The sequence below is a fragment of the Plutella xylostella genome, chromosome 5 (assembly GCF_932276165.1).
Source record: "Plutella xylostella chromosome 5, ilPluXylo3.1, whole genome shotgun sequence".
Taxonomy (NCBI): Eukaryota; Metazoa; Arthropoda; class Insecta; order Lepidoptera; family Plutellidae; genus Plutella; species Plutella xylostella.
The window spans coordinates 7,491,909-7,506,946 of NC_063985.1; the positions used below are offsets into that span (position 1 = coordinate 7,491,909).

Below are 15,038 nucleotides of genomic sequence, written 5' to 3' on the forward strand. Positions count from 1 at the left end.
TGTGAGAGACAATCTGAATTTAACTGTTGTTTTCTACTTTAAACAGATAGAAAGTGTAATGTTTATGGCTGGACCAACTTTATGAAGTAAAGTAACTTCTTGGTCATCATTTTCGTAAACTTGCCAAAGAAAGATCTCTACTAATGTACTTAAATACGTAGCAGAAACAGTAGCTCCCCACTTAGCATACGTAATTAACGTATGCGTTAGTTACGGAATATATCCGGATAAACTTAAACCAGTGACTGTACTTCCTATATTTAAAAAAGACAACAGAGAAGAAATGCAGTTTTATAGACCTATAGCACTAATATCAGTAATTTCCAAGGTATTTGAAAAATATATTTATAATTCTTTGACATCATTTTTTGACAAGCACAATATTATTATAGACGAGCAAAAGGGGTTTCGAAAAAATATGACTATAAATTTAGCAATTTTTGAATTCTTAAGTAAAGTAATGACATGTATAGATGAAAAAACTCCCGTATGTGCCATATACATGGACTTGACTAAAGCCTTTGACTACGTAAATCATAATATATTAATTAGTAAACTGAAATCATACGGTATCAGGGGCAACGTTATTGAACTCATAAAGTCATACTTAAGCAATAGGAAACAATGTACACAAATAACCAAAATGTGTCCTAAAACTAAAATGGAAATAAAATACCTTTCGGATAATAGAGAAATACTACATGGAGTTCCTCAGGGCAGTGTACTGGGCCCACTGTTATTCCTGACTTATATTAATGACCTTCCTAAACATGTTTCCAATCCCATGATCCTTTTCGCAGATGATAGCACTGTCATAATAAAATGCACAGATAAACTCAGCTATGAGGAGACAATAAATAAGAACCTGTCAGAAATTATAAACTGGTTAGATGACAATAGCTTGGTAGCTAATCTCGGTAAGACTAAATTGATGATGTTTCATCAGAGAAAAACCATTCCTGATGTTACAATAACTTACAACAACCAGCCCGTAAATGAAACACGAGTAACTAAATTTCTAGGTCTTAATATAGACAACCAACTAACGTGGAACGATCATGCGAATGATCTTTGTTCAAAGCTCAGTAAACACTCATATATGCTTTTCAGACTGAGAGGTATTGTTAATATGGATACACTTATAATAGCCTATCATGCATATGTGGCATCCACACTTCGTTATGGGATAATTTTTTGGGGCAACTGCACTAAAAAAGATACAATATTTAAAGCGCAAAAAAGAATTATCAGATCAATGTGTGGTCTTAAAACGACAGACAGCTGTATGCCGTACTTTAAAAAAAAATGAAATATTAACTCTTAAAAGTCTTTATATCTACGAAGTCGCATTATTTGTAAAAACAAATCCTAATCTCTTCATCAAAGCAGCAGATGTACATCACTCCAGTAGAATCCGTTCGATCCATAGGAATAGGATATGTATCCAAAGCTCAAAGACTGCTTTAATGAATAAAAGTGTTTTCTGTATGTCACCACTTATCTATAACAAAATACCGAACAGTATTAGAGATTTAGACCTAAAATTATTTAAAAGAAAATTATTTAAATTATTGACTGATAAATGCTATTATACGATAACAGAATTTTTTGGAGATACTACAATATAGGTAACGAATGAGATTGACAATGGACTACTCGGTTACAAATTATTTACTTTATGACATTGACTTTTCTAATTACTTACAATCTATTTATTTACTCACCTTAGCTATTATTTAATACCTATTTAATTTAAATTTAATTATTGATTGATAATATTGTTAATTGGATACCTTCTTTTGTACATTTGCCTGTTACTATTAGTTTGCATGTATTAACTAGTGTGCTATATCACTAAATGTTCGTATGCTTAATAAGCAGTACATGGAATGTACCTACTACCAATTGTATAAGATCTCCATTTACCTGTGTACACGAATAAAGAGTTTGATTTGATTTGATTTGATTTGAAAGGTACAGAAATAGTTCTACAGAAGTACAAAACTTCCAAACCACCTCAGCCGTGTTTTTCAATTTTCTTTTCTTAATAAATTTTCTAACATCCTGTAGGTAAGATATATACCACCAGTAGGTAGGATAGGTAGGTAGTTAGAAAGTCTATCCTACCTACAGCCTAGCAAGCAATATAAACTTTTCCATTCCGAGGCGCGTTTCGTTTGAGATGTGTCGCGGTGTCCCCACGGGGCCGCTTTGACTCTCTGTCACAGTGAATGCTAAGATGCAATATGGCAGCAAACACCGGCTATCTCTTGCCAAAGGGGGTTAGCCAGCGGCTGAATGCTTTGTACATAGCGGAGCGACTTCGACACAGTTCTAACTGCAGCGATTGAGGCAAAAACTGAGGTTTGTTTCCGCTGAGGTTTGTCCCTATTCTATTTCTACTGAAGTCTCAAACTTCACACGATTACCTACTTGGTATTTATTTCAGTACACTATTTAGATATTTGCCTAGTTAGGTACGGTGGCCTGCGCCTAAAAGTATACAGGCGGAGTTTTAAAAATAGCGATCCCTGATGATGAAGGGACCAGCTACATCCTAACTAATCCTAATCCTAACTAATATTATAAATGCGAAAATAACTGTGTCTGTCTGTCTGTTACTCTTTCACGCCAAAACTACTGAACGGATTTGAATGAAATTTGGTATACAGACGGTATAGACCCTGGGAAAGAACATAGGCTACTTTTTATCCCGGAATTCCCACGGGAAAACTTTTTAAGGTGAAGCGAAGCGCGCGGGAACAGCTAGTCTGTTATAAATCCGGGGATGTGTTGTGTGTGATGTGTGTAGCAGTGGTGTTTATGTAGATGTGCTTGAGCAGCATGTGAGCTTGAGATCGCTATTTTAAAAACTCCGCCTGTATACTTTTAGGCGCAGGCCACCGTACCTACCAACCTACTTATAGGTAAGTACTTACCTAAAAAAAAAATTTGGGTAATAAACCCATAACTAAGAAATTCTAAGCCAATGCAATGCACTGCCATTCCCATTAATCAAAGGCGGCGCAGCATGAATACAAAAAGTGTGAAGAATCCCACGTCAAAATAAAGCTTGAATAAAATAAAATTCAATTGAGATATCAGAGTGAAAAGAAAGGATTCAAAATTCTGTTCATGGTTGACATTAATTCTGAACACAGCCTCGTACAATACAACGGATCGCCACGATCAGCCGGGCACAGATAGGGGTGAATGAGTGGAACAGACTGTGGTTCCGTAGATTCCGTTTTGTTTGTTTCATTGTGTTGTGAATTTGGGATCGAATTTCCGCCACGATCCAAATTCGGTCTCACGTGCAATTAAAATGTTCCACCTAACAATGCAATGTTACAAAAGGACGAAACGGCCACAATATTTTTTTTTTTACACCATATTTACGTTTTTAGTTGGTTATATTCTGATAAGAGCTATTATATAAATGTACTTCAGTATAGCAGACGACGTCATCGCGGAGTTATTAAAAATAATAATAATAACACACGTAATTTTTTTATGAATTGAACATTTCTGAAAATATAAATTAACTATTATGAATGTACTACCTATACATATATCTAAAGTATATTGAATGTAAGTACTCTGCATCTGCATGTACCTCTCTCAATTTCTTAGTTTTTAATAGCGATACAGGACCCCAAAAATAATATTGAATAAGCCGAATAAGCCTAAGAAATAAATCTCTTTTGTGAAGACGTGACCATTTTAAGTACTTGCCTTCATTCGACAAAGAATTAACAAAATTATGGCAGCCATCCAATATTACACCTTATAAGATAGGTGTTTATACATATATCGGCGCAATACAAAATAATGCCGACTTATTAACTTTGAAATTATTGTCTTTCTTACTAATTTGAAAAGAAAAGTTCTATATAGGTACTTTGTAATTACATTATAAAAATTATCTCAATAACTATTTAATTGCAAATCTAAAAATACAATATAATACATTTAAGTAAGTACTTAGGTACTTACCTATAATTAGCTCGCAATAGTACAAAACTATAATTTACTTTAATTAATTACTTACTCCGAAACCATCGATGATATAAATTTAGGCCTGTAATCGTGTAACTTGTAAGGCACCCTTTGAGAATTTTTATTTATACCATATGCCTGGAAATTTATCATGCAGTAAAAGTGTTCAATATAAATAAATCACTTTAGCATTTACGACTCCAGTTTATTATTGTTCCTAAAAGACACGGCTTAGAGCCGCCTTTGATTGCTACAAGATAAGTAAGCAATAGAGAATAGAGACTGTAATCATTAATCTGTAGGTATAATTTTAATGTAGTACGTAGGTATTTAGGTGCCTAATCGATAGTAATGCCATAGACTTATATTGTGTATTAGTCTATTTTTAGACTTAAATTAAATTATTAGATACTTAATAAGTATTATCATAGACTATACTATACTGAAATAGGTAAGTCAGTATACTTACTTGAAATTGCTCATGATTTGCAGTTTTATAAAAGGTAAATATGTAAGAATATGAGGAAATTTCGTAAACCATATTGAAAATGCACTTTACAGTGCGAGCGCAAGTAAGTACGTCACTGCAATCGTAGAAAGGCGCCGTGAAGTGAGCGTGTCGTTTTTTCATCGACGATGTAGCTTTCAAATTACCAAGATGGCGTCGCTCGTGCCACTTGCGTGCTGTCGTCCCGGCTCCCGGAGTACGTAGCTAGGCTGGAGTATAGGTAGGTAGGTAGATAGGTGGCTGGTTACCAGGTACGGACACTGGCGGAAATTTACGTCTTTGCCTTTGCTGTGGGTTATCTGAGTGAACGTCAAGATTGTACTTATATTTTTAAGGCTTCTCTGTTTAAACGATTAAATTGGTTATCCATCATGGGATTCATGGGTAGGCACTTTAATTTTCTTTTGGTCTCGGTGAAAAACACAATAGATAGACTTGGGTTGAACATCGTGGAGTAATTAAAGGCCAGTTAGATTAGCGTCAGTCGCTGCTCAGCTGTACCTACTTACCTCTATGTACAAGGAACAGATGATGCACCACTCCATTTGTGCACCCATACCAAAGTGACAACATGTGATGAGATCAAAAAATCTTTCCTTGAGCAATTTCAACCATATTGTTGCATGAAAACCTTATTATTACACCACATAAATCACACTTACAAGAAAAATATACTTACAGACAATGTACAAGAACACATATTACTTATATAAAAAAATGTAAGAGTAATCTCATACAGGCAAAGTGTTCGCTAAAATCCACTTCTGTCGCCGAGTGTACCGTCGATATGGTGATGCGAGGTGCGGCAATCAGCGGAGTGCCTGCAATACCCCGTCGCTACTATTTGCTCATGTCATAAGCTGAAACACGGATCATGGCTTGCTATTGTTTCCTCGAAATGCTGACATACATTTACATCCATTTATGAGATATTGTCCAGCTTTGTCCATAAGTAAATAAAGTATTTCGTGAGATATGTGGGGAAACGCAGTTATTAGTTATGTTAAACCACATTTAAACACAGGAAACAGAATAAATAAAACATAATTATCTTACTAAGTACTTACGTAACGAAATCCAATCTATCAAATTTGCTTGTTCTTCCACTTCACAGCCACGACCGTAAATAAAAACACGGCAAAAAGTTAATTTGAATGCTGAACAAGTTAAACATCGGATAACTTTACAAAGACGCCGCGCGGCGGGCTTGGAGGAGAAAAAATAGCACTCGTTTAATATTTGATGGAGTACCCGCTAAGATAAAGCATCCCCACCTATGTTTCTACACGGTTTCAATTACGATCTAACGAAGCCTAGGTAGGTACCTTAGTATAAAATTCAGTCTATTATCTTATATAAAATAGTAGCTTCGCTTCGCTTAAAAAGCTGTTCGTGTAAAAATTATATTTTTTGCCGTAATTTAATTTTACTTAATGCACAGCCTATGACTTTAAACTTTAACTTTGTAACTATGTAGGTTATAAATATTACTATAGCTCGACAACTTCGTGCGCGACCCTCCTTGCGGGGTGACAGACGCGGAGGGGACGAGGTACCCAAGACGACAGCGGGTAGCGGGAGAGGTCGCGGGGAAGGACAACGCGTGCATTGCACGTCATTATTACGGCAGTCTCGACCGAGCAGTCGAGGCGGCCACATGTGTTGTAAAATCTGTCATAATCTGAGTTCGACGCACATGAGACCACTGATCCTGAGACCATTAGTCTTAGGATGAGTGTTGAGGCCAGAACCGCCACAAACCTTGGAATATTTACCTTATGAATTTTTATTAGCATATTATTATTATCTATGATTCGTCAATAAAATAACGTCAAAAACCACAAATCGTATATTTTCGCAAATAGGTAGATTAAATCGCATTATAAAACTATGTCGGAGTTCAAGAAGATTTTGAGTTTACCTTGCTTTATAATTAGGTTTACTAAATTCATTCGATTAATCGAAACGTCAAATTGTCACTTGAAATTTTGGCAGTTTGGGTGGAATCTGTGGATGGTGCATATTAAAAAATAAAAAGGTAAAGTGGGTGGTCGGTTGAGCAGGGAGCGACTGTCATTCTGATTTGAATTATTGAACGGGTCGGTTGTGCACATTCCGCAGGGTTACCACGTTTCGCTGCAACAACCAGGCTTGCTGCTCCAGTTTACTCGGGAGCTAGGCTGGCTGAGCTGAATTTAAGGGGATATGTACAAAGGTTCCACTCGAGAGAGCCACTTACAGGTGCTTCGCCCCCCTCTCTGAATAGAATAGAATAGAATAATCCAACTGTATCAAGTGCATCCTCGTGTATTTTGTAAGATTGATCTGTAATTCCGAATAAATCGAGTGTGTACTACCTATCTGTGCCTTTATTTCTGGGGTGTGATGATGAATGGCGATACCAACGACCTAGCTGATCGACTCATGGACCAACCACCGCTAGCTCGTGCCCACTCCCCGACAACTATATAATCTTCGGGGGTTTCCTGTAGAACCGTGTGCCGAATCTTGGTTTGGCCGAGGTTTGGTAGAATGCAAAATCTGCTTACTCCCGAGTAACTGGTAGTTTACTCGTGAGTAAAAAGTTAATCGAGCTTGGTCGAATCCACCCTAAATAATGAAACTAGTTTTAAGAACCTTTTTATTGATCAACATAATTTACTCTTTCATTACGTCACAAATAGTGACACGTTATCGCGAGATTTATCCGGGCATACTTTTCTCCGTGTGTACTCGTCTTCTAAAATGTCGTGCTACCTCGCCCCCGCCACTTCTTTCACCCCGCAAGGAGGGTCGCGCACGAAGTTGTCAAGCTATAGTAACAATCAGTTGTTAGGTCGATATACGCAACAGTGCCTACCTATCAGGGTTGTAACAACCGATTACAGTTATTTGTCTGTCACGTCCATATCAACTACACGGAACTTTTAAATAATTTACTCCTCGGCTCACCAGCCCTACGCCCTTATGCTTTCTAGTTACCTCTAGCTCTAGCTACTCAGTAATAAAGCCTGAAATTCGTTGTCAATAATGCATTGATAATGTTGTGTAAAGGTGGGCTGCCATGTCGTTTAAAAATTACAAGGCTTCACTATGCTTAGACGGTAGATTAGGTGAAAATTTCGTTTCGTAATACAGCGCATTTTTAGAATAGAACAAATAAAAAAAATAAAAAAATAGAACAATCTAGAACTTTTTTTTTATAGGTAACTTCATAATCCTTCCATTATACAAATTGATAGGTATTGTATGATAAACTAATTAAGTAAATAACAATCATATACTATATACAAATAAAATAAACTAATTACAACAATAAAAGAAAATAAAACTAACGAGGCTTAGATATTAAGTGAATAAACCGCCCCGAGACATAACTGACGAAAATGTGCCCATGATGCTCGCAGCATTGCCTCGCTGCACAGCCAGGGATATTCTTTGCATCAGGTATGCCCCAGAGCGGTTGTCGTAGCCTCGACTCCTCAAGCGGTGACCGATCGCCCTTACGAAGGCCTTTCCCTGTTCACCCCAGACCCCCGCGGTCTCCAACGCCAACGGGACAAAGATGTAGGTGGCCATCAACTGTCTGTATTTGTTGCTTTTCTGCCTTGCAGCCGCCTCTGCAGCGGCCCTAGCGGTTACTGCGGTTAGGCCTACGTGGGATGGGGCAAATGTGCAGACGCACGTCGCATCCCATAGCACGGACCGGCCCCGCTCCCACGGAATCAGAGTGAGACCGTCCGGGCGCTTCCCGTCACTACGGCATAAACCCGGCGGTTCTAAAACCGTTGGAACGCCAGCTGTGACGAGAGCTCTACGGACGATGTCGTTGATGGCTTGATGCCGGGAGAGCCTCCCCGCGCTGCGAACACAATGGAGGCCGTGCCGGCCTAGCCGGTCCACCGTGGCTCCACAGGCGCACGAGTGTGGCTCACAGATATTGCAGCCCAGGCGCAGCGCCACCGCCACACGCAGAGAATCGTCATCCAGCAACGTCCCCATTTGTGGCGATGGCAATGCGTGCAGCCAAAGACCCGACTCCGGTTGTGACACCGCTCGCAGGCGTGCGAGCTCCGCGCCTGTAGTCTGTGCCAGAAGCGCATCCACCGCGACCCGGCACATCTCCTCATCCCAATCCCGTTGACGCTGCGGCTGCTCCGGCTCCGTGCCGCTAGGACACCGTGCCCGCCACAATTCCAGGGCCTCTTCTGCGTAGGGAATGTACAACTCGTCACCATTAAATGGTAGGATACGAGTGACTAGCTGTAACACTCCCGACGAAGAGGCCAAAAAGGCCGGCAACTCAGTGTCCTGCAGACGACGGATGCCCAGACCACCGTGCCTAACCTAGCTCTGTCATATTGGTATTGATGATACCCCCCAAGAGATCCTTTAGTGTCTCGTCATACATCGCCGACTCCACGGCACATAGCCATACAGGCGATGTTCGAAGCGTATAAGTTAGCCGTGGGATGGACAAACACGACCGCAGGATCGTTAGAGCCACATGCGCCGAGAGCTGACCTAGGAGCGGTTTAGTGTCCGCCAGTGCCCTCGTTTTGGACAACAAGACACTCGGCACCCCCTCTGGGAATACGGGTGCGCCCAAAAGGGTAAAATGGGCCTTGTCCAGTTGCACAAAACCCGGCACTAAGGCGTCGCAGCGTGCACTCACATTTTGCGACAACTGCCCAGAACATGAGAACAGCTCGCACTTTCGCGGGTTCAGTCTTAGGCCCAATGCATTTAGACTCTAGAACTTATATACCTACCGACTTGAATTTATAATATGTTACTGTACTATGTAGGTACTTACATACTTTCATTACACCAGAAAATGTTGTGTTGATATGTGGCAGTTCAGAAGGTAGGTAAGAATCATCATTATGGATCATCCATATCACACATGTCCCAGCTAGGAGGTATGTCCAAGAAAAAATGGCACTGGAGATTCTTGCCCCCGTTCTTCTCCTAGAATATAAGAGACCTTTTCTTTCCGAATTGAGATAATTTTAGTTGACTTCCATTAAAAATGTATTAATTTTACAACGAATAAAAATGTTTTTCTTCTTTCTTTCTTAATGTTTACTCAATACATTTTGTATCAAATAAAAATATAAAAACATGTACCTTAATCATTCCTGTCCATCACAATCTCAACAAGATCCCGATTCAAGCACTTTACGCAATCTGTTTTATGTTCGGTCGATCATTCCTTCTCTCACATAAAATCGCGTGGTAACCGTCTTAAGGCTCCTCTACACGATGGGCCATCATGATGGTCCATCATAGTGGGCCACCATATAGAGGGCGTAGTGGCGTAGGCTGGCTTGTGGTGCGTACGATGGCGGCGGAATGGCCGCGGTGTCGGTTTTTCGCCCACACATCAAAGGGAGTGGGCCAGCGATGGCGGTACGCATCTACACGTCGGCCATTAGTCATTACTCAGTTTGCGCTCGAATGCGGTGGTGAGCAGACGTGCAGTGCAATTCGTGAAACTCGTGCGTGTCAAAATGGCGACAGCTTGGCCGCATAGCGAAATATTAAAATTTTTGGAATATTACCGAGCCGAAACCATTATATGGAATCCTAAACATAAAAATCACAAGGATAAAAACAAGGTAAGTAAAACTACGATAAAAGACACATTTAACAATAGTTTTTAATTGTCGTTCTCGCCCTCAAACGGCAATGTTTGTTTATTTTGTTGGCGCCATTTTGATATGGGAAGCGTAAATAAAGTTAATTGTTGTATAAATTGTTTTCAGGTGTCGGATGCATGGAATCGCATAAGTAATAACATGGGCATTCCGGTAGAGGATTTAAAAAAGAAAAAGGAAACGTTGATGACAGCTTTCAGAACAAATTTAAAAAAGAAAAAGGAGTCTATAAGGTCTGGGGCTGGACTCGATGATATTTATACGCCGTCGTGGGCTTTTTTCGAGATAATGGAAAGTTTTTTAAGAGATGTTTATGAATGCAAGAGTATCATAAACACAGACGGCGGAGTAAGTAAATGAAACTTATTATTTAATTTCATATTTAGTTTATTATTCTATATTATTATAAAAATAGTGCAAAAAAGCTTGTCTTATTTGAATTGCATCATTAGTTGATCTACGGGGTTGATTTTGTAAGGGAAGAAAACTTGTATTACTACAATTCCTCCAATTACCAGCGCATATCAATTCTCCACTGTCATTATAGGTATCAAATGTACCTGGAGGTGCGTATAAGGGGCGAGATGTTCGGCTTTTCCGTAAAAAGTTATGTAATAGAACACAAGTCATCGTAATAATTGAACATTTAACAGGATGAAAAGGCATAGCTGTTTTAAAAACTCTAAATTTGTTAGAAAGAACTCCAAATGTGTTTTCAACAACTACACGTGACTGAGAGAGTTTTTGATTAAAAACCCTTTCTGGAGAATTCAACTGGTGACGGCCAGGAAAAGGTTTCATAAGATTTTTAGTTAAACTAAATGCTCCATCGCATAAAAATACATAGGGTAAATCAATATCACATCCTGGTAGTGAACTAGGAGGCGGCAAATTGATGCTATTTTCCGATTTTTTTTTTTGATATACTACTTTGATTAAAAACGCCACCGTCACTTATACGCCCTTGAGCGCCTATTTCAGCAAACATGAAACAGTAATCATAATCTACTATAGCTAAGAGGACAATGCTAAAAGTACGTTTATAATTGTAATATTCAGTTCCGCTATGAGGAGGTGGCTGTATTGTCACATGTTTGCCATCCATAGCACCAAGGCAATGAGGGAACTTGAATCGTTCAGCTTTGGAAAGCCATTCTTCAGTTGTTGTGGGGATCTGTAAAAAAAAAAAGACCGAGCATAAGATATTAAATTAGTTTTTTTATATTACAGATATTTTCTTTATTTTATATTATAAACGTGAAAATGAATATCGTCAATTATATATTAATTAGTAAATAACAAAATATATTTTTTTCAGGCTTCAACCTCGTTAGATGACGAAGATTCAATTACGTCACAAAATGAAAATATCGAAAATGAAGACCCAAATGCTACAGTGAATTCTGAAATAAACATTCCTGTAATACGCCGTCGTTCTAGAAATCCACCTGAATTACAAGAGGCTAGTAACGAAATGAAAAGAGCTTTTTCATCTTTGAACAGCGTACTCAGCAGTAAGAAGCAAAAGATAGATAGCGAAGATGATTGCGATCTATATGGAAAACTACTAGCTAAAAGGTTAAGACAATTTACAGATTTGGAAAAACAAGAGTTGATGTACGAAATAGACGGCTTATTGTTGAAAAAACGTCAATTGTCATCTAGACAAAATTCCAGTCGTTATGTGGTCCAATCTCCATCCCAAATAATAATATCTTCCAATCGTCCTGTGAGTGGCCGCACCTGCACCTCTACGCCTTTGGTCTCTGAAGAACAAAATTATTCCTATCGTCCCTCATCCTCTTTCAGCACTTATTCCACATCGTCTTACCATCCTCCATCCGTTACTTCTCCTCCTTATTTCTCTCCCAGCCCTAATGCTACCCCAGATGAATTTCCTGTCATCAGTATACCTAGCAGCCTAATCTCCACCTACAATCTCACCCACAATCACAAATTTTGCAACAAGCTTTAAACAATGCTAATATAATATAAGATGTATAATTTATAAGATTTAATAAATCTATTTCATATTCTTAAAAAGGTGTATTATTTGCAACTCTCAAATCACAACTATACATTTTAGCAATAGTTTTTGCGTGATTGAGTAACACACACAAACAAACTTTCACGTTTATAGTATTAAAATAGGAAGTTATTACCTTAACAAAATCTTTCAAAGCTTCATTGAGGGCTAGACATACTTCAGGAACAATTCTTGAAATAAGTTGGCTTGAAATTTTGAATAGGTAGTGTAAACTACGAAAGCTATCGCCAGTAGCTAGGTATCTTAGTGTCAATGCGAGACGAATTTTTACAGGTATTGCTTCCCGCCAATCTGTATCCTGTTTTGCAACTACAGGTGATACTTTTTGTATCAAAAACTCAAAATCGCTGTTTGACATCCTCACGAAGTTATCGAATTCACCAGATGGTTCAGCAAGCATTTCAGCTAGCTGATTATCCATAGTTTGTCTGAAAAAAATATACATTTTAATTATACTGAATTATAAAATAACTAAAAGTACAAAGAAAATTAAATTTAAGCAGTTACTTACTTAGTCCTGTTGCGATGAATAGTTAACATCCACCATCTTCTTCTACGCCATTTCCATTTAATAACTTTTTTTTTGCACACATTAAGATAATAATTGTACGCGCTAAATAAATATATAGCTGCTGCGGCTAAAGCTTCCACGTCCATTTTGTTAAACGAGCCAATCACAACTGAACATCGCCATCGTGTAGATCCTTTTCAACCATCGCATGGCCATTTTGCTGGACAAGCGCTGGCCCATCATGTAGAGGAGCCTTTATAGAGCTTCCATCATGTTATTGCATTTTTGACATTTCCTTATGTATGTTAAGTAAAGTTGGTTTTCATTTGCAGTTATCAAATATGTATGGGGTTTCGAATGCCAAAAAACCAATAATATTATGGACAGACTATAGGCCCCATTTCCCACTTGAGTAAATCTTCCTACGATTGAACTTAAATTTTACTCAAAGGTGATCACATTGGTGCATTCCATACTAAAGTTCTGCTTAACTTGACGTCCTCAGCTGAGAAAGTGAGAGTTACTCAAACTTTTCAGGGCTTCCCAGTTGTCATGGAATGGCTAGTATTTACTGTTAGTCATTAAAATAGATCAGTTAAGGGCTGATTTTTCAATGCTCAGATAGACAGCGTTTATTCGACAGATAGCGAAATATTACATTTTTCAAATGTCAGATAGAACTTATTGGTCCAATAACTCAGTTAACTGGTGAATAAATCTATCTGCTGCTTGGGCCGCCAGATAGGGCTTATTCGGTTGATAATTTGACATTTGAGGTTATTGTAAGTTCTTTTTTGCGTTTATACCTATTCTAAACTACCGAGCGCAGAGAATAATCGTCATTTTCAATGGATATTTTCGATGATATGACAATCGAAGAAGAGGCAGTAATGAACGAATATATTAATCCATTTGAAAGGAAAGTCACAGTCGTCAAAACGAGGCCTGATCATTATAGTATGGGGGATGCAAAAGAATTTCATCGCCGAAAGGCACCAGACTAGAAACATTATGTTGATTTATTTTCAATCATTAATTTTATAAAACAGGAATGTAGCAGCACTTCCTTCATAAAAAAATATTAAGGTACATATAGTTTTTCATTTTACGATAAGTAGGTAACCTATGCTATATATAAGTATCTAAGACATCCCTCCGGCTTGGCGGGATGATCTTCAATGTCCAGTATTGGACTGCTATAGGCTGAGGAGAAAAGAGAGAAACCATCCAGTACTTGATAATAAAACATAGGTGTTATAATTATTTCTTTCAGTTTTTATTTGTTAATTCTAAATTAAGGATATGTTGAATGGTAATGCTGGAGCAAATGCCTAACACCTTTTCTTCTACATCGATAAATGGAGGTGCATTTGAGGGCCCACCTCCAGTTTTGTACATCTCCTGCCTTTGCAGGGAAGACATCTTCTTCATTGTTTTTTTGATGCCCTCGTACTTTAACTTAAGGGTTTTCCATGAGCGGACACTTGTGGTTATACCACTGGAGTTAAAAAAAAACTCAATTTTCTTCCATGCAGTCTCCTTATCTTTATTTGTTGCAGCATCGGTCTTTTTATTTTCTATGACATGTTTGAATTTATCTACCAAACTCACTACACAGTAACTTCAGCATTATTAAAGCTAAACGCTCTCTTTTTTGTGAAACCATTGTGATTCAAAAATAACAAATTTAAATACCAAAATCAAAACAACCAAACCAAACAGTCAGTGAGGCTGTGCTTGTGGCTTGATTGCTCTTTGCTTGACAGTGATAGTTGACACTGACAATTGAAATAGTAGTCTGTCCTGCTTTAGCACTAGTGTCTGCGCATATACTTGTTTCATCTCTCCTGAGTTCAAATAGAAAAATCGGTTAGATAGTTATCTATGGAATAAATCACAATGAGCCGTTTTCCTTGACAGCTGTCAGTTGAGCTTTTGGGTAAGCCGATAGATGGCGTGAAAACGCAGTGTACCAACTGTCAAAAATTACATAGAGAGCAAAGAGTACTAAACTCAGAATAAGAACTCACTAGTTGTGATTAAATGTCGGGTGGTAGCGCGAGCCATCCTTCCGAGGCTCAGACTGCATGTGGCTTGGGATAGTGCTAAGTATTCTGTGAATAGTTCTACCCGCGCCGTCACGTAGTGTTCTTTTCTCTATGCGCGCCGTTTGTACGGGTGCTGCGTGCGAGAACTGATTTTCTATTTTTATTTATTGTATGATCCTAAATAAGATCCCAAAGAAATACTTACAAGACAAGATGAGAATGTGTGCCGTCGCAACTTGTAAAAATAAAGGACATCATAAATTTC

At 38.4% G+C, this 15,038-nt stretch overlaps 1 protein-coding gene across 1 annotated transcript; it reads right to left on the reverse strand.

Annotated features, from left to right (window-relative positions):
- Window positions 1-10,919: 10,919 nt before the first annotated feature.
- LOC119694255 lies at window positions 10,920-12,772 on the reverse strand. The gene is made up of 2 exons (XM_048633539.1): window positions 12,330-12,772; window positions 10,920-11,341 (listed from the first exon to the last, which is right to left on the reverse strand). The coding sequence occupies exons 1-2, from the start codon at window positions 12,657-12,659 to the stop codon at window positions 11,066-11,068; spliced, it is 606 nt and encodes a 201-aa protein (XP_048489496.1). The 5' UTR covers window positions 12,660-12,772; the 3' UTR covers window positions 10,920-11,065.
- Between the last annotated feature and the right edge of the window lie 2,266 nt (window positions 12,773-15,038).